The 19,459-nt window shown below is 40.1% G+C and overlaps 2 protein-coding genes across 5 annotated transcripts in view; one reads left to right on the forward strand and one right to left on the reverse strand.

The window, feature by feature from the left end:
• Nucleotides 1–12,312, forward strand: part of LOC122539990 (leucine-rich repeat-containing protein 37A-like) — a 212,278-nt gene extending 199,966 nt beyond the window's left edge. For all 4 annotated transcript variants that reach the window (XM_087977903.1, XM_087977904.1, XM_087977906.1 and 1 more), the window contains 4 exons: nucleotides 763–836; nucleotides 961–1,021; nucleotides 1,225–1,382; nucleotides 11,416–12,312. In XM_087977903.1, the coding sequence (XP_087834029.1) occupies nucleotides 763–836; nucleotides 961–1,021; nucleotides 1,225–1,382; nucleotides 11,416–11,443 (321 nt within the window). In that variant the 3' untranslated portion in view covers nucleotides 11,444–12,312. The remainder of the gene's footprint in view (nucleotides 1–762; nucleotides 837–960; nucleotides 1,022–1,224; nucleotides 1,383–11,415) is intronic.
• Nucleotides 6,854–19,459, reverse strand: part of LOC122539994 (interferon alpha-A-like) — a 57,489-nt gene continuing 44,883 nt past the window's right edge. The window contains exon 4 of the mRNA XM_087977908.1: nucleotides 6,854–6,928. Within this exon, the coding sequence (XP_087834034.1) occupies nucleotides 6,863–6,928 (66 nt within the window). The 3' untranslated portion in view covers nucleotides 6,854–6,862. The remainder of the gene's footprint in view (nucleotides 6,929–19,459) is intronic.

The raw sequence follows: 19,459 nt of genomic DNA on the forward strand, positions 1-19,459 counted from the left end.
TTGAAAACTAAGCAGATATATCATGCAAAATGAACAATTGGGTTCATGAAATATATACACAGCCATATTTTATATTTTTGCAGTATTGATAGAGAAAATGACAGAGCAGGAGCAGATATTGCATACTGAGCACAGAGGATGTTGTGGCTGCATATAGACATACAAATTAAGATAATGTTCCACGCCAAATATCCCTAGATTAACAGGGATCCACAAAACTTTAGCAGTAAAGTTGGTATCCTTATTGCAACAGAGAGTTCTATACATACAGGATTTCTACTTTTATTCTTCTTCAAAGACATTAACATAATAAAAATCTCTCACTTCAGAAAAAGCTGCATGTAACTGTCAATGTGTAAAACAGATCTAGAAATACAAAAGTCTGGCCTTGTTATTTATTTATTGTAACAGAATATGAATGCTAAGGAATAGAAAAATCCCTCAAATGTTACTGTTTTAAGTTCAGCATCCTTGAAAAATATAGCTTTCTAACACTTGTTCCAATACAAAGTTTTAGGATTCAAGTTTCATATCAAACCTACAAATGCTCTTTGCTTAAATTTAAGTTTCTGTGATTATGTGCCTATTGAGTTCATCCTGTTTTAAAAAGTCTCAATTCTAATGTGATGGCATTCAAAAGTTGTTATTCATTTTCAATTTTGCAGTTGGAGTTTTTTTTAGATAAAATTCTGTTCTGAAGCCACTTGTTCTTTGTTTTATTAATTTATGGCAAAATTGTCCTTTTTTTATTCTTGATAATAGATTTGCTCTCAAAGGTCAGAATCAAAGACACCTTACGCTTCAGGAGAAGCTGGTTGTAAAAAGCCATACAAGAGGTAAATATTCTGTTTACAAATAAGTAGTCAAATGTAATGTTCCCTTCTGGTTTTTGTAACGTCTGTATTTTTATGTAAAACAAGCTCACAAATGTCAACAATCCTATGTGTTTTTTGCACACAGCCCTCTGAAGAAAATGACAGAGCGAATAACTGGGAAGAGTTCAGCTAAAGATGCACAGAAGGTAACATCCCAACTGAAAGAAAGGCACTGATTATTTATATTTACATGCATTAATTTCAGCGGGAATATGATGCATAGAGCATTAACTCCATTGCATCAATATCTTCAATAAAATTTATTTTGAGCAATATACTGCTCTAGAGTTTTTTTAATCTATTACTCATTGTTACCTAATCAATATGAAAATATTGCACTATTTATCAGGCACCCCTGTTGGATGAGGATATAGAGCTTCCAAAACCACTTTGGCTTCAAGATTTGTATCAGCCTCTGGATTCAGTTCGTAAGAAATCAATGGGTCATGGATCACATTATAAAGATTCCTCAGAAGAAGAGGAAGTATTTAGCAGAGCAAATGTGAGGTAAACTGAGAATTTACAGACGGTGTCAGTTTAATAACAAGTATTAGCAAAAAAACTAATTTAATCCTGCATTTCTTTCTCTGATATTACATTTAGTGCACTCTCTACTAGATATTAGTTATAAAGCTGAAATATAATCAAGAACCTCAAGTAAATCAAACCAAAAAGCAGCATTTGTACAATGAGAGGGGAAAATCTAAATGACAAGTAGGAATTGGCAGGTAAATGAAGATGATTGAATTAAAAAGCATATTGATTTCAGGAGGGAAATTTGAGAAGAAATATTGAGGTAGGTTTTATCCCAGCCACCTTATGCTTGCAAATCTTTGACCTCTTACAGAAAACACCTAATTTTCATTTCCATCCTTTTTAGTGGAAATGAAAATCAGGCACTTCCGCAATGGGCAACTGATCCATAATGCAGTCTTAAGCCCAGCTGTTAAGTTTAAAATCGACCCCATTAGAATTAACCCTTTTTGATTCATAGTTATGTTGTGGTCTTCGCTGGCAAGGCTGGCGTCTTTTGCTCCCTAAGTGCCTTTGAGAAGATGGTTGACAGCTACCACTTTGTTTGACTGTAGTCCATGTGATGTAAGCACTCCCTATACTGTGATCATAAGCAAGGAGTTCCAGGATTTTAATTCAGCAACAGCAAACAATATTATACATTTCCATACAGCTTGATTTGGGGAGTAACTTGCAGGGGGAGGGAAACCTGTTGTTTCCCTCATTGCTCAAAGTCACAGAGGTTGTGGATTATCCAGACTGCTGCACACTGCAACACTGGTGGAGGGTGTGAATGTTAAGTTGGTGAATAAGATGGTCCTCAAGCAGGTTACTTTTCTTCAGAACTGATGACAGATAAGAAAAAGTTGGTTTTTATGCAGATTCCTGCTATAACAGTGTAATTCTATAAAGGTCGAAGAGTGTGGTGCTGGAAAAGCACAGCTGGTCAGGCAGCATCTGAGGAGCAGGAGAATCGACGTTTTGGTCATAAGCCCTTCATCAGGAATTAAGGGATGGCTCAAGGGGGCTGAGAGATAAATGGGAGGTGGGGTGGAGCTGGGGGGAAGGTAGCTGGGAATGCGATAGGTAGATGAAGGTGGGTGAAGTTGATAGGCCAGAGAGGAGGGTGGAGCGGATAGATGGGAAGAAAAATGGACAGGTAGGACAATTCAAGAGGGCAGTGCCAAGTTGGAAGGTTGGATCAGGACAAGGTGGGGAGAGGGGAAATGAGGAAACTGGTGAAATCCATATTGATCCCATGTGGTTGGAGGGTCCCAAGGCGGAAGATAAGGTGTTCTTCCTTCAGGCGTCAGGTGGCTCGAGTTTTGGAGGCCCAGGACATGCATGTATTTGGCGGAGCCGGAGAAGGAATTAAAGTGTTCGGCTACAGGGAGGTGGAATTGCTTAGTGCGTGTGTCCCAGAGATATTCTCTGAAACATTCCGCAAGTTGGCGTCCTTTCTTCCAAATGTGCAGGAGACCACATCAAGAGCAACGGACACAGTAGATGACATGTGTGGAAGTACAGGTAAATCTTTATTGCATGTGAAAGGATCCTTTAGGGCCTCGGACAGAGGTGAGGGGGGAGGTGTGGGTACAGAGTTAATGTTCCCTACTCGAGGCCAAGTTGGTTTGACAGATCTGGCTGTCACTTGGTCAGGGACCAAGGAAGGCAAGGTGACCAGGTAGGTTCATGCCAACAAGGTTGACGTCATTGGGGTGGGACTTTCTCTTCACCCATTTCTGTGAGAATCTTGGACCCAGATCCTTACTCTACACTTGTTTAACAATATCTCTCATCTCATTTTTAACAATTTCAGAATTTGTCTCTTACTCAATAAACCGCCTCTTTGGTAAATACTGATGCAAAATATTTGTTCACTCTCAAACTAATTTCCAATATTTCTTTCCTTGTTCCCAAGTTCTCAATTAATTAAAATTTAAGGCTCAAATTTTCCATTTTACAGTTAAAGGGCAGACATATTCAGTGGTGACTGACTCACCGGCAGCACCAGTTAGAAAACTCATCTGCTCAAGCTCCAATCAGCTTGTCAGGAGCTGACCAGCAAACTTCTCAGTGAATTGCAGCCCTCAGTGTTGAAGCCCTGCCTTGCTAGAAGCTGCTGGCCAATTAGCCTCAGTCTTTGGAGATTCAATGGTGAGAGGTTAAGTCTTTTTATCTAAGGTTGAGCATCACTGACAGAGGGATATGAGGGGCACAGTTAGCTTGTAGCAAATGGGTCTATCCAACCCTCAACTAAAAGCCATCTAATTGGTGGGATTCAAGAGTGATAAATCCACAGAGCCCCACATCTTTGAAATGAAGTTGCCCTAGAAATAATGGATGCATTGGTGATTACTTTGCAAGGTTGTATAGACCCTGGAACAGTTCCTACGCATTAGAGGGTAGTGAATGTAACCCTTCTATTGAAAAAGGGAGACAGAGAGAAGACCGAGATTTATAGACCAGTCAGCCTGACAGTAGTAAGGATAATGCTTGAGTCCATTATAAAAGATTTAAGAGCTGAGCATTTGGAAAACAGTACGATTGGACAGAGTCAGCATAGAATTAAAAAAGGAAAACATAGATTTATGGAAGGGAAATTACATTTGTTAACTGTACTGGAATTCTTCGATGATGTAATTTGCAGAGTTAAAGAGGGGCAACCAGTGGATGTAGTTTATTTGAACTTTCAGAAGGCATTCAACAAAGGTCACAATGGGAGTACTGCACATTGAGATGGATAGAGAATTAGTTACAAGATAGGAAACAAAGATTTGTGTAAAGTTTTGTAGTTCGGGTACTGGTTGTCGTGGTTGTGGATATATTTGCCGAGCTGGGAAGTTGATTTGCAGATGTTTTGTCCTCTGTCTAGGTGACATCTTCAGTGTTTTGGAGCCACCTGTGAAGCACTGCTGTACTGTGTCTTCTGGAATTTATTTGGTTCCATTCCTGTTGCTTCCGGATGCCGGTTCCGGTTGCTCGTTGTAGTGGCCGGTATATTGGGTCTAGGTCTATGTGTTTGTTGATGGAGTCCGTGGCTGAGTGCCATGCCTCTAGAAATTCTCTGGCTGTCCTATATTTAGTTTGTCCTATGATTGTTGTGATGTCCCAGGCGAATTTGGTGTCCTTGTCATCACGTATGTATAGCTACTAGGATCAGCTGGTCGTGGCATTTATTGTTAGTTGGTATTCATGGGTTTGGATTGCTAATTGGATGCCTGTTTACCCTACATAGTGTTTCATTCAATCTTTGCATGGAATTCTGTAAATTACGTTAGTCTTGCACATGATGGTATTAGGTCTTTTGTCCTGGTGAGTTGTTGTCTGCGCATGGCTGTAGATTTATGGGCTGTCATGAATCCCAATGGTCAGAGAGGTCTGGCTGGTAGTTAAAGAGTCATAGAAACATACAGCACGGAAACAGACCCTTCCATCCAACTCATCCATGCCAACCAGGTATCCTAACCTAAGCTACTCCCATTTGCCAGCACTTGGCCCATATCCCTCCAAACCCTTCCTATTCATAATTGTACCAGCCTCCACCACCTCCTCTGGCAGCTCATTCCATACACGTACAACCCTTTGCATGAAAAGGTTGCCCTTTAGGTCACATTTATTTCTTTCCCCTCTCATCTCTGCCCTCTAGTTCTGGACTCTCCCACTCCAGGGAAAAGACCTTGTCTATTTATCCTATCCATACGCCTCATGGTTTTATAAACCTTTACAAGGTCACCCCTCAGCCTCCAAGGCTCCAGGGAAAACAGTCCAGCCTATTCAGCCTCTCCCTAAAACTCAAATCTTCCAACCCTGGCGACATCCTTGTAAATCCTTTCTGAACCCTTTCAAGTTTCACAACATCCTTCCAATAGAAACGAGACCAGAATTGCATACAATATTCCAAAAGTGGCCTAACCAACATCCTATACAGCCACAACATGACCTCCCAACTCCTGTACTCAATACTCTGACGAATAAAGGAAAGCATACCAAACGTCTTCTTCACTATCCCATCTACCTGTAACTCTACTTTCAAGGATCTATGAACCTGCACTCCAAGTCTCTTCATTCAGCAACCCTCCCTAGGACCTTACCATTAAGTGTGTAAGTCCTGTTCTGATTTGCTTTTCCAAAATGCAGCAACTCACATTTATCTAAATTAAACTCCATTTGCCACTCCTCAGCCCATTGGTCCATCTGTTGACTATCCTTAATCAGTCCTTGCCTTTCCAAATACATGTAAATTCTGTCCATCAGGTTTCCTTGCAACTACTTGCCCACCACTGACGTCAGGCTCACTGGTCTGTAGTTCCCTGGCTTTTTCTTATCATCTTTCTTAAATAGTGACATCACATTAACCAACCTCCAGTCTTCCGGCACCTCACCAGTGACTATCAATGATACAAATATCTCAGCGAGGGGCACAGCAGTGAGACCATTGCTTCGTCCTTGTCTGTGTTTGTGTTCTTGATGTTGTCTAGGAATTCCTGGGATGATTGTATAGAGTGCTTGGATCCACTAAAAGATGTTTTAGTTTTTGGTGCAGTTCTTTTGCTAGCTTATGACATGGCATTCCCAGGAGTGCCACAATGGGTTTAAGTGGTATGTCTGGTTTATGTACTTTGAGTTGTCTGTAAAATCTTGGGGTGTTGATGCTTTCTGGTTTCGTCCTTTGTAGGTCAATCCTGGTTATTAGCCTGTTTTTTTTTGCAAGTTCCATAGTGTGTTGTTTATTCTATTGGTTACTGTGGTGTGGGGTCACACTCCCTCTGTAGGTTGGTGTTGCTTTCTGCAAGTACTTTCTCTGCTTTCCGAATATATTCCATCTTGTCCATGATAACTGTCATTCTGCCCTTGTGTGCTGGTGCTATGATTGTGTTCTTGTCATTTTTAAGTGTTTTTAGGGATTCTCCCTCTTTAGTGTTGAGGTTGTTCATTTGTCTTTTCTTTGTTAATAGGGGTACAATAGTTTGTCTGACTGTTTGCTTTGTCTTTTCGGTTAGTCTGTTATTTCTGAGCATACATTCTAGTGCAGCTAGGAAGTCTGTTGTTTTTGCATTCCTATGGTTGTAGTTGAGTTCCTTGGCTAGAACGGCTTTTTCTGTGCCTGTAAGCTGTCTGTCGGAAAGGCTTCTAACCCAGGTATCTGCCATGTTGACTTTTTCTGCTGTTGGTTAGCTTAGTCATTTTGTCTTGTAGTGCTGGTCTCTTTATGTACGTGGTTCTGTTCTATCCTACGGTGATGGCCTGTTCAATCCTGATTGATTAATTTTGAAATTAATGATTTTTGGCGTGCAATTTCTTGTCTGTACCTGTGTAGTCTGTTGTGTATGCCAGTAATCGTAACCTGGATCATCCTGAGACTGTTTTGACTGACTGTTTCTCTGGCTTGTGGGTTGTTGATTGGTGGTCTGTATCTGACACAGGGTGGGAGTATTTGATTCCTTCAGCATCCATGTCAGAATCGGAGTTGTTCATAGGTAGCACTTAGATGGTTGGCACAGGATTCCCATTTCCTTGCTTGTCTTCGCATCTCTCACCTGTAGGTGTTCAAGATTTGTGTAAAGAACGAATTACAAAAGTGTACAAGAAAGCCACACACACCGACCAGGTCCTGAATTACAACAGCTCAGACAACAATGCACTAGGACAAAAGACCGTTTACCTATCACGTGCAAGACTAACATAATTTACAGAATTCTATGCAAAAACTGTACAAAACACTTAATAGGGTAAACAGGCATCCAATTAGCAATCCAAATCAATGAATACCAACTAGCTACTAAACGCCATGACCAGCTGTCCTAATAGCCATACACACAGATAACAAGGACCACAAATTCGCCTGGGATATCACAACGATCATAGGACAAGCTAAGCATAGGACAGCCAGAGAATTTCTAGAAGCATGGCACTCATCCACGGACTCCATCAACAAGCACATGGACCTAGACCCAATATACCAGCCACTACAACGAACAACCATAACCAGCAATGGGAAGCAGTAGGAACAGAACCAAATAAATCCCAGAAGACACAGTGCAGCAGCACTTCACAGGATGCTCACAAAGCATTCAAGGTGTCACCTAGACAAGGAATGAAACATCTGCAAATCAGCTTCCCAGCTTGAGAAACGTACCCACAACCAGGAAACAAAGAATAGGAATAAACTGATGGCTTTCAGAATGCTAGGTCCCATGAGGGTACTAAATGTAACATCTCCAAATTTGCAGATGACACAAAGCTGGGTGGCAGAGTGAACTGTGAGGAGGATGCAAAGATGCTTCAGTGTGATTTGGACAAGCTAAGTGAGCAGGAAAATACATGGAAGATGGAGTATAATGTGAATAAATGTGAAATTATCCACTTTGGGTGCAAAAACAGGAAGGTGGGTTATTATCTGCTTAACTATAAATTGAGAGAAGGCAATGTTTGCAAAGATGTGCAGGTTAGATGGGTTGGCCATGCTCAATTGCCCTGTAGTGTCTAGATATGTGTAGGCTAGAGGGATTAGTTGTGGTTAATGCTGGATTGCAGGGATAGGGTGGTGGGAGAGTGCATCTGGATCAGATGCTCTTCGGAGGGTCTGTGCAGATTGATTGGCCAAATGCCCTCTATCAGCACTGTAGAGATTCTATGTTTCTATGAATATGCAACCAGACCTCGTATACCAGTCTTTAAATGTAAGAATGCAGTTGCAGCAGGCTGTGAAAGAGTCAGATAGTAAGTTGACCTTCATAGTGAAATGATTTGAGTATAGGAGCAGGGATATTTTCCTGCAATTATACAGCCTTTAGTGAGACCAAGTCTGAAGTAATGTTTGGGTCTCTTTATGTGAGAAAGGTTATTCTTGCTAGAGATGGAGTGCATCAAATATTTGTCAAACTGATTCCTGGGATGGCATGACTGATGTACGAGGAGAGTTTGAATTAGTTAAGATTATATTTGCTGGAGCTTGGAAGAATGAGGGCGGATTTCAGAAGCCTATAAAATTTTAACAGGACAAGACAGGATAAATATAGGAAAGATGATTGGGGAGCACAGAAACAGTTTAAGAATATGGGGTAAACCATTTAGGATTGAGATGAGGAGAAATTGCTTCGCCCAGAGAGTACTGAGCCTGTGGTACTTGCTACTGCAGAAAACAGTTGAGACCAAAACATTGCATGATTTCAGGAGGGGTTGGATATGGCACTTGGAGCTAAAGGGTTCAAACAATATGGGGGAAAAGAGGGAACAGGGCAATGAGTTGGGTGATCAGCCATGACCATAATGAATGGCAGAATAGGCTCAAAGAGCTGAATCGCCTGCAATAGACAATAGGTGCCATTCTGCCCTTCGAGCCTGCACTACTATTCAATATGATCATGGCTGATCATCCTTAATCAGTATCCTGTTCCTGCCTTATCTCCATAACCCTTGATTCCACTATCCTTGAGAGCTCTATCCAACTCTTTCTTAAATGAATCCAGAGACTGAGCCTCCACTGCCCTCTGGGGCGGAGCATTCCACACAGCCACCACTCTCCTGGTGAAGAAGTTTCTCCTCATCTCTGTCCTAAATAGTCTACCCCGTATTTTTAAGCTGTGTCCTCTGGTTCGTCACTCACCCATCAGCGGAAACATGTTTCTTGCCTCCAGAGTGTCCATTCCTTTAATAATCTTATATGTCTCAATCAGATCCCTTCTCAGTCTTCTAAACTCAAGGGTATACAAGCCCAGTCGCTCCAGTCTTTCAGCGTAAGGTAGTCCCACCATTCCAGGAATTGACCTCGTGAACCTACGCTGCACTCCCTCAATAGCCAGAATGTCTTTCCTCAAATTTGGAGACCAGAACTGCACACAGTACTCCTGGTGTGGTCTCACCAGGGCCTGTACAGCTGCAGAAGAACCTCTTTGCTTCTATACTCAATCCCTCTTGTTATGAAGGCCAGCATGCTATTTGCCTTCTTCACTACCTGCTGTACCTGTACATGCTTACCTTCATTGACTGGTGTACAAGAACACCCAGATCTCTTTGTCCTGCCCCTTTACCTAAATTGATTCCATTTAGGTCATAATCTGCCTTCCTGTTCTTGCCACCAAAGTGGACAACCATACACTTATCCACATTAAACTGCATCTGCCATGCTCTGACCACTCACCTAAGCTGTCAGGTCACCCTGTAATCTCCTAACATCCTCCTCACATTTCACCCTACCACCCAGCTTAGTATCATCAGCAAATTTGCTAATGTTATTACTAATACCATCTTCTATATCATTAACATATATTGTAAAAAGCTGCGGTTCCAGCACTGATCCCTGCGGTACCCCACTGGTCACTGCCTGCCATTCCGAAATGGAGCCGTTTATCACTACTCTACACCAAGTCTTATTTTCTGTTTCTGTGTTTCTAAACCGTTATAGGTCATTCACTGAACCCCATTTATAGTACATTTTTTCAATTGTGGGAACCAAGCTTGAGAAACAATGTCCTATTATGTGTATGTGCGTGTGTGTTCAGAAAATTTGCATATGTGTGAGGTGACAAATGTGTGTTTGAGAAAACATTGTGTGAGACAATGTTTATATGTGTGGGTGTGTTTGGGGGCAGGGGCTGGGGTCAGGGGTAACCTGATAGCACAATATTTGTATGAAGGACATCTGTTATGTGGAGAAATTGTAGCAACTGTACTTCTTCATTAGCCAAAAATAATGGAGTTGTTCAGAATCATGAGCAGTTTCGATAGAGTAATTGCGTGTTGTTTTGCATGGCATAGGAGACAGTAACCAGATGACACAGTGCTAAGGTAATTGGCAAAATAACAAGAGAGAGGATTTTGATGGCATAGCAAATAATTATAATATGGACTGCATCTCCTGAATAGGTGATCAAAATAGATTTGATACCTTTCAAAAAGAGAATTTGATAAATAGTTGGAAGATAAAAAATGTTCAGAGCTTTGAGAGATACTGGAGAACAGGATTCATTTGTTCATTCTTTCACAGAAATAGCAAAGACACAATGGACCTATTGACCTCCTCATGTTTTATCGTTCTATATTTCTGTCTATTTAAAGCTGAAGAAAAGAATAATTTAAATTTACATTCTTTCATCGGTTTGCTCCAAATCTCTATTTTTCCACAGTATCCTGAAACTTGAAGTGTTCTGTTTTAGCAGCATATATTTATTGATTAATTCTGTACATAATACATGAATAAATCAACCATTGTTCACATGCAAGTAAAACAAATTCAGCATTCATCCTAAAATTGTTTCAATTCTAGCATTAAACAAATGGAGTCTTTTTGCTCTCATACCATTGATCCACCTAAGGAACTAGGCACACGTTGACTTTATATGTTGGCATTACTGGATCTCATGGTGATACAATAATTCCAAGATTCCATTTTGGAACTTGGAATTGAGCTCCCTTTGCTCATAAACCTGCTCCTTTGGACCAATTAACATTATAATGGGTTTGTAACTTCTCAAAACACTTCGAAAGGCAACCTTTTAACTCTGGACTAGTTATTGCTGTCACATAGACAAACAAATCAAGTGATTAATAACAAGGCAATCTGGCTTTAGTAGTCTTGGCCAAGAGAGCAAAAGCAAGAGTGCAGAAAGAGGAATGCTATTCCCAAGTAGTGTTGTAGAATTTTACACATCCCTGAGAAAGCAGATTTGCCTCGGTTTAATGACTTATTCAAATGCAATACTTCCAAAAGTGCAGAATTCCTTGATTCATGCCATAGCCAACAAGCTTGTGTGTGAGATTTACTTCACAGCCATTAAGCTTGGTGTGTGAGATCCAAGCTTGGTGGGTTACATCCTCTGGTCCACAGTGAAGTTTGAACCTACAATGCCTAGAAACAAGTCTTAGCTAAGAACCAACTGGACAAGAGAAAAAGGAAACTTAATAGATAAGTGAGACTAAAAAAGTAACAATTTTCTATTGCACTCATATTTACAAGGACATCGTATTAAAGTGCTTTTGTTGGGAGAGAAGACATTTCTTTAACTGGCAGTTTTCTTTCTTGTAGTGGACGCTCTGATGCCAGGAATCCATAAGGACCCCTAAGAAAAGTCAACACATTCGCTTCACAAGGAGCATCCCGCAAGGAGCCAAATACTTTGTTTGAGAAGAATTCTTTTTTAATAAAATGATGTGCTTACTCTTATCAATTAATAGTTTTGTAATACAAATATAATTTGTACTTTATATGCAAAAATTGAAACTGTCATTGTGATGTAACCACCTGCATAAATGACTACTGTGTATCACTGGTGAATAACATTTCTTACAGTTTCAGCTTCAGAAAATAAAAAGCATAAAGTATGAAATATAAAAATACTACTGTTTGCCAATAGACAGTAGAAAGAACAAGCCATGCCCCAGCAGCATTCACTTTATACAGCCACAGCTAAACTTTGTCTATTATAACCAAGGCAGTATATTTCTTGAAAAGCTCTCAAATACTACTTTCACCATTATTTAATAATTTGTGTAAAAATATGTGTAAATACTGACTGCCGGTAAATGTTGCAGAGGAGTGGTAAACTGCTGACCTGAAAGATTGTGTTGCAGTGTACCACATCAAAAAGTTGAAGCTACTGCAGAGGTCACACCTAACAAATGTAACGCTTTGCTATGTATAGCTCATTCTGTGGTCAATATATGTTTTGATATATCTTTGAGCTAAATTTGTTTCATAAATTGAACATTCTCATTCATTTTGTGAAGGCATTAGCCTGTCTATCCCACCAGTCATATATTCTGGTCTATTGTGCACAAATATCATTAATGAAGACTATTACTCAATGTCATCAATTAGGCATGCCGAAAGGTAAAATAATTTCTTCTTACAATATGACGCTATAAGCAGTTATGTGTATTATTTCAATTGAAGAGTACAATAAATATGTGCACAGGGTGGTACAAATGACAGTGTAGAAGTTGGCTATTTTCTTAGTTTGTTTCTAAATGGCCCTGGAAATCTACAGAACTGTGTTAATACCAAATTACCACAATGTGAAGTGGAGATCATTGACGAGGAAGATTACCTAATTAGACTCTCACTAACAGGTTCCTATGCTACTCTGGCCATTCATCAGGAAAAGGGTGCAGGAAACATTGTGCTGAATAGCCATGATTCCAGCAATTGACACTAGCAACACATTAAATTATTTTTAAAGGCTAATTTCCACTCCATTTTCAAGTGGACTGATTCTACTAGCACCCATGCCATTATTACCAAGGGGTTGAGGTCAAAACCAAGATTTGGGCCCTGAATGTGTTCACATTTACAAATCTTGAATGCTGATGGAACAAGGTATTTGATGGAAGTGAGGAAAATCCTAACAAAGAAAAGCCTTCCTCATGAGACTATCCCATTTCTCTATACTCCCAGTAATTTTGATCCGACATGCAGTATTAGACCCTGCAGATTTTCATGGCCTGTGTGTATTAATACTGTATGCAAGAATGTTAAACTTTGAAAGCTCGTACATGTTAGTACAAAGTTTAAATTAAAATTGCAGAGGGATGGGAACTTATACAGAGAGAGAGAGAGAAGAGAGAGAAACACGTATAAAAACAAAGGAGAATGGGAAATAAGAAACTTGATAGGCAGTGAATTCAAGGGCAAGAATCAAATAGGGCCGCAGAGCAAAGTAATGTGAACAGGACAAAGAATGTTAAAACTTAAGTCATTCTATCTATGAAAGTCCTTGTGTTTTAATGCACGTTGCAGTTACAATAAATTAAATGGATGAATTAGTTGGATAAATAGATATAAACTTATGTTGGTGTTACAGAGATGGGGGATGAGAACTGGTCATCCAGGGTATTCAGCTTTTAGAAAGGGCAGACAAAAAGCAAAAGGATGAGAAGTAGCATTGGTGGTTTTAGAGGACATTAACATAATAGTGAGGAAGGATATTAGCATCAATGAAATGGAATCTGCATTGGTAAAGTTCAGAAACACTAAGGGACAGAAAATGATAATGGGGATTGTAAATAGACCCCAAACTGTACTGGAAATGTTGGGGAAGGCATTAAACAGGAGGTTAGAGAGGCAAGCAATAAAGGTCTCACTGTCACAATGGGTGACTTTAATCTGCATATAGATTTTCACAAATCAAATCAGTTACAATATTTTAAAAGAGAATTCCTGGATTTGTATTGGACAGTTTTCTAAATCAATACGTAGAGGAATCAACTAGCGAATAGGCTATCCAGGACTGGGTATTACATAATCAGAAACAAATAATTTGGCAATCTAGTTGTGCAAGGCCCCTTAGGGAGGAATGACAGTAATATGATGGAATTCTTCATTAAGATGGAAAGTCTCTTAGATGATTCTGAGTCTTAATAAAGGAAGCTACAGTAGTACGAAGTGCATGCTGGATATGATAAATTGTGGCATGTTAACTTAATGGCTTGATGGTGGCCAGGCAATGGCAAGCATTAAAAGAGCACATGGAGGAATTGCAATAATCTTTCAGTGTCTAGCACCGGAAAGATGACCCAACCTTTGCTAACAAGGAAAATTAAGGATACTATTACATTCAAGGAAGGGACAAATGAAATGGCCAAGAAAAACAAACCTGAAGATTGGAAGCAGTTTAGATTTTAATAAAGGAGGAAAGAGGGATGGATTTAAACGGGGAAAATAGAGTGTGAAAGTAAGCTTGTGGGATCATACAAACTGATGGGAAAAGCTTCAATAGTTATGTGAAAAGAAACAGATTTCTAAAGACAAACATAGGTCCCATCAGTCAGAAACATGGAAAGTTATAACGAGAAACAAAGAGAGGGCAGACCAATTAAAGACATATTTTCATTCAGTCTTCACAAAATAACACTCCAAAAATGTCAGAAATGTAGGATCTAGTGAGAGGGAAAAACAGAATGAATTCAGGACTGGTAGTGAAATGATATTGGGAAAATGGATTGGATTAAAAGCCAATAAATCCACAGTGTCCTATAATCTACAGTCCAGACAATTTAAGGAAGTGACCCTAGAAATAATGGATGCATGGTTTGTCATCTTTCAAGATTCTAGACTCTGGAACAGCTATCAGTTCAAAAATAACTAATGTAACCCTTGTATTTAAAAAAGAGGGGAAAGACAAAAAAAGGAATTATAGACTGGTTTGCCTGATGTCAGTAATGGGGAAGTGCTAAAGTACATTATTGACAAAAAAGCAGAGCATATGGAAAACACCGACAAGATCTGATGGGGTGAACATGAATCTATGAAAGGTAAATTATGCTTGCCAAAGCCACTGGAAGTTTTTGAGGATGCAAATAGTAGAGTTGATAAAAGGGTAGCCAGTGGATGTAGTTTAATGAATTTTCAGAAGGTTTTCACCAAGGTTGCACGTTAGAAATTAGCAGGCAAAATTAAAGGACATTAAAGGATAGTGTACTGACATGAATAGTGAACTGGTTGGCAGACAAGAAAGAGTAGGAATAAACAAATCATTTTCTGAGTGGCAGGCAGTGACTTGTGGGGTACCACAAGGATCAGTGCTGTGACCCCAACTATTCACAGTATCTATTTTTGATTTAAATGAGGGAACTAAATGTAATATTTCCAAATTTGCAAGCAACATAAAGTTTGTGTGGGAGAGTGAACTTTGAGGAGAATGCAGAGATGCTTCTTTGTGATTTGGACAAACTGAGTGAGTGGGAAAGTGCATGGAAGATGAAGTGTGATGCAGATAATTGTGAGATTATTCACTTTCGGAACAAAACAGGAAAGCAGATTAGCTGAATATCTCTAAATTGAGAGAGAGCAATGTGTAAAGAGGCCTGGGTGTCCTCGTACACCAGTCACTGAAGGTAGCAGATTGTGAAGGTGGCAAATGGTATTTTGTCCTTCATAATGAGAGAATTTGAGTACAAGAGTAGAGTCTTAATGAGAACACACATGGAGTCATGTGTGTAGTTTTAGTTTGTTATCTGAGGAAGGATATCCTGGATATATAGGGAGTGTAATGAAGGTTTACCAGACTGATTCCTGGGATATCAGGACTGATGTATGAAGAGAGACTGGATTGGTTAGGACTATGTTCATTGGAGTTTAAAAGAATGAAATGAATCTCACAGAAACAAATAAAATTCTAACAGGACTAGATAGGGTAAATGCGGGAAGGATGTTCCTGATGACCAGGGACATCCAGAATCAGGTTTCACAGTTTAAGGTTACAGATCATTTATGACTGAGATGAGAAATTTCTTCACACAGTGTGGTGAGCCTGTGGAATTCTCTGCTGTAGAAAGTGGTCAACGTCATGGAGAACATTAAATGTTTTCAGGAAGGAGTTAGTTATAGTTCGTAGGGCTGATGAGATTAAAGGGTACAGAGGGCAAGTGGAAATGGCATTGAGCTAGATGAAAAACCATGATCACATTGAATAGCTCAAAGCACTGAATGATCTGCTACTGCTCCCATTTTTGATGTTTTGTTGCAACAGTACTCAAGAAGCCCAACACCATCCTTAGCTAAACAGTCCATTTGATCAGCACGTCTTCCAATGGCTCAGATTTTCAAACTTTCCAACACCAAGGCAATATAACTGAAATGTGTACCATCGAGTCATAGACTTGTACATCATGGAAAAAGACTCTTCAGTTCAACTCGTCCATGCCGACCAGATTGCCTAAATTAATCTAGTCCCATTTGCCATCACTTGGCCCCTATCCCTTTAAACCCTTCCTATTCATATACCCATCCAGATGCCTTTTAAATGTTGTACTTGTACCAGGCTCCACCACTTCCTCTGGAGACAAAACACTGCAGAAGCTGGAATCCAAGGTAGACAAACAGGTGGCTGGTAGAACACAGCAAGACAGACAGCATCGGGAGGTGGAGTAGTCGACGTTTCAGATGTAACCCTTCTTCAGGACAAACGCGTCCACCAATGCTTGTCCACCATTTCCTCTGGCAGCTCATTGCATATTCACACCACCCTCTGTGTGAAAATGTTTCCCCCATCTGTCAGATGCAGTTTAATTTAGATAAATATGAGCTGTTACAAGCAAACCAGGACAGGATATATACAGCTAATGGTAGGGCCTTGGAGAGTGTTGGACAAGGAGAGTCAGGGGTGCATATGCATAATTCCTTGAAAGTGGAAGCACAAGGTGGTGAAGAAGGCATTTGGCAAAATGGTATTTTGGCTTTCATAACAAGAGGATTTGAGGACTGGCGCAGGGTATTTGTGAGACCATATTTGGAGTGTTGTGTACACTTTTGGTTCCCTTATCTGAGGAAGATGTTCTGGATATATTACCTGTATTTGTCAGTGCATTGAGTATAGGAGTTGGGATGTCATAGTGCAGCGGTACAGGATATTAGTGAGGCCGCCTTTGGAATACTGTGTACAATTCTGATTGCCCTTCTACAGGAAGGATGTTGTTAAATTTGAGAGGGTGCAGAAAAGATTAACAAGGATGTTGCCAGGACTAGATGGTTTGAACTATAGGAAGAGGTTGATTAGGCTGGTGTTTTTTTTTCCCTGAAATGTTAGAGACTGAGGGATGACATTATAGAGGTTTATAAAAACATGATGGGCATGGATAGCCAAGGTCTTTTTCCTCAGGTGAGGGAGTCCAAAACAAGAGGACATAGTTTAAGATGAGAGGGGAAAGATTTTAAAAGGACCCGACGGGTAACTTTTTCTTGCACATGGTGGTGCGTGTATCGAATGAGCTGCCAAAAGAAGTGGTGGAGGCAGGTGCAATTGCAACATTTTTTAGAGGCACCTATCAATATGAAGGATTTAGAGGGATATTGATCAAATGCTGGCAAATGGATTGGAATGTCTGGTTGGATTGAAGGGGCTGTTTCCATGCTTTATGATCTACAAGAAAGGACATTAGAGACTCACCAATGTTGTTTCAACAGCATCTCCTAAAGCTGTAACCTGCAACATTTTGAGTGGCAACAGCAACAGCTACAGGAGAATGTCATCAACTCAAAACTCTCCTGTAATTCACTCACAAATCAGCACAGACAACACTGTTTCATAATCATCACTGCATTAAATTCCTAGAACAAATTACTTAATAGAACTTTTTAACCATTTCCACCACATGGATATGAATGATTCTAGTAGATCCTCCACTCAAGGGATACCCAAATGCTGGTGATGCCAGACATAGGTTCCAATAAGGTTTTCTTTAAAAAGCTGTGGAGATGCTTGGTAACACAGCTAATGATTTATGTGTGAGCTATTGAGAAATCTTTATAGTACCTTAATAGGTTAACTTTAGAAATTTGGGGTTCAAAACCCACCTTCCCTATAAATATATATTTAATGGTTAATTTAATAAATTACAGTTAATGTAGTTATTTTAATGGACAAAGAGAAATGTTTGATAACATGTGGTTGGTGGTGGAAGCAGGAGGGGAAGAGAGCCTGTTGAAGTCAATTACTGCACTGGACTCCTAATCCATGTAGTCCAGCAGACTCCACTTTCCTCTCCGAAGTTTGAAACTGCCCTGACTCTGGGTTAAGATTTTTGCATCCACCAGCAGGGGGAGTTGATCATCTGCTTGCTGAAGCTGTTCGTTTCTGCAGTCATTGACTCAGATATTGGCATAAGACCAGTGTAAATGGGTATGAGCCATTGTATTAAAGTAAATCCCTTGTACAGTCTTTAAAATAAAGCTCTTCAGCTGGGAATGGCTAATACCAACTAGTTTCGAAAGGAGCTTTGCTTGGCCCTTTATGTTTATACTCAAATAATTTGACTGCTTAATTTAGCAATTTCTTAATATACCTTTAGAGAAGAATGACTACTGAAACACTCCTATGTCCAGAGAGTAAAACAAGGCCCCCCCTGGAGACGAACCACAAAATTTCACCCACATACCAGGAAAGTAACTCATCATCGGGATGCTGTGACAGTCAGAGAGGGTAAAACACTAAAATAATTCAACTGTACTGAGGTGACAAGATGAACACACTGGAATTTCTTTTTATTCTTTTCCCATTCTCCACAGATGCTGACATACTTTTAAAGTACTTTCAGCATTTTTGCTTTATTTCAGATGTCCAGGGTGCGTATTATTTAAGTGTTATATTCATGTGAAATCCCTTTGCCAATGCCCTTGAGGGTGGCTGTGACCTGTGTAGTGGATCTGTTATGAACCTAGCACTTGTGGATGCCAACAACCACGGTACAATCCAAGACACCCACAAGAGTCAAGTCGCACTCAGAAAAGGTGAATACCTTGCACATAACCCTAAAGGGCCATCAACAATTTTAACATTTAACTCCATTCTTCAGCTATCTCTCTAAAGCCTCAAGTCAACAATCGTCAAGTGCTCCTATGCAGTCTTCCAGCAGGGCAAGCTGGCAAGGCATTGCAGTCCGCTGGAGGCTAACACCTGTGTCTTTAAACCCCGCAACCCTTTACTGCGATATCTCACTCACTTCTTGCTGGGGAAAATTGTTTGTTCAGCAGCATACAGTAAGCTGCAAGTAAATGGTTGATTCACTAAATGCAGCCCATTTTCACACTGACAATACTTGAAGGCCCACAAAGAGAGAGCATTCTACTTTATTTATCTGCCTTGGTAATCTGAAGTGTACAAAGCTCATCAACTCAGATCCCAATAGCTGCCGTCATGGCCATCTTCATCCCATAACTCTTCCACACAGCAATGCCAGTAGGTTAGTAAATGATGGCAAGCTGAAGAAAACAGGACTGGACAGGGTAAACACAGGAAGGATATTTCTGATGACAAGGGAGTTCAGAACCATTGATCATTTTGGACTAGGTTGAGGAGAAATTGCTTCACCCAGTCTGCAGTAAGCCTGTGGAATTCTCTGCTACAGAAGTGCCTGAGGCCAGAACATTGATTGTTTCAAGAATGAGATCGATATAGTTCTTGGGGTGAAAGGAATCAAAGAATGTGAGGAGAAAGCAGGAGCAAAGTGCTAAATAGGATGAGCAGACATGATTGTATTGAATGGCAGATTAGGTTCAAAGAACTGAATGGTCTAATTCTGTTCCTATTTCTCTATGCTCTTTGTTATGGACTGGGCTAGACCCTCAAAATATTTCA

Source organism: Chiloscyllium plagiosum, unplaced genomic scaffold (assembly GCF_037043375.1).
Source record: "Chiloscyllium plagiosum isolate Xiang-an unplaced genomic scaffold, Cpla_swu_hap1 HiC_scaffold_32, whole genome shotgun sequence".
Taxonomy (NCBI): domain Eukaryota; kingdom Metazoa; phylum Chordata; class Chondrichthyes; order Orectolobiformes; family Hemiscylliidae; genus Chiloscyllium; species Chiloscyllium plagiosum.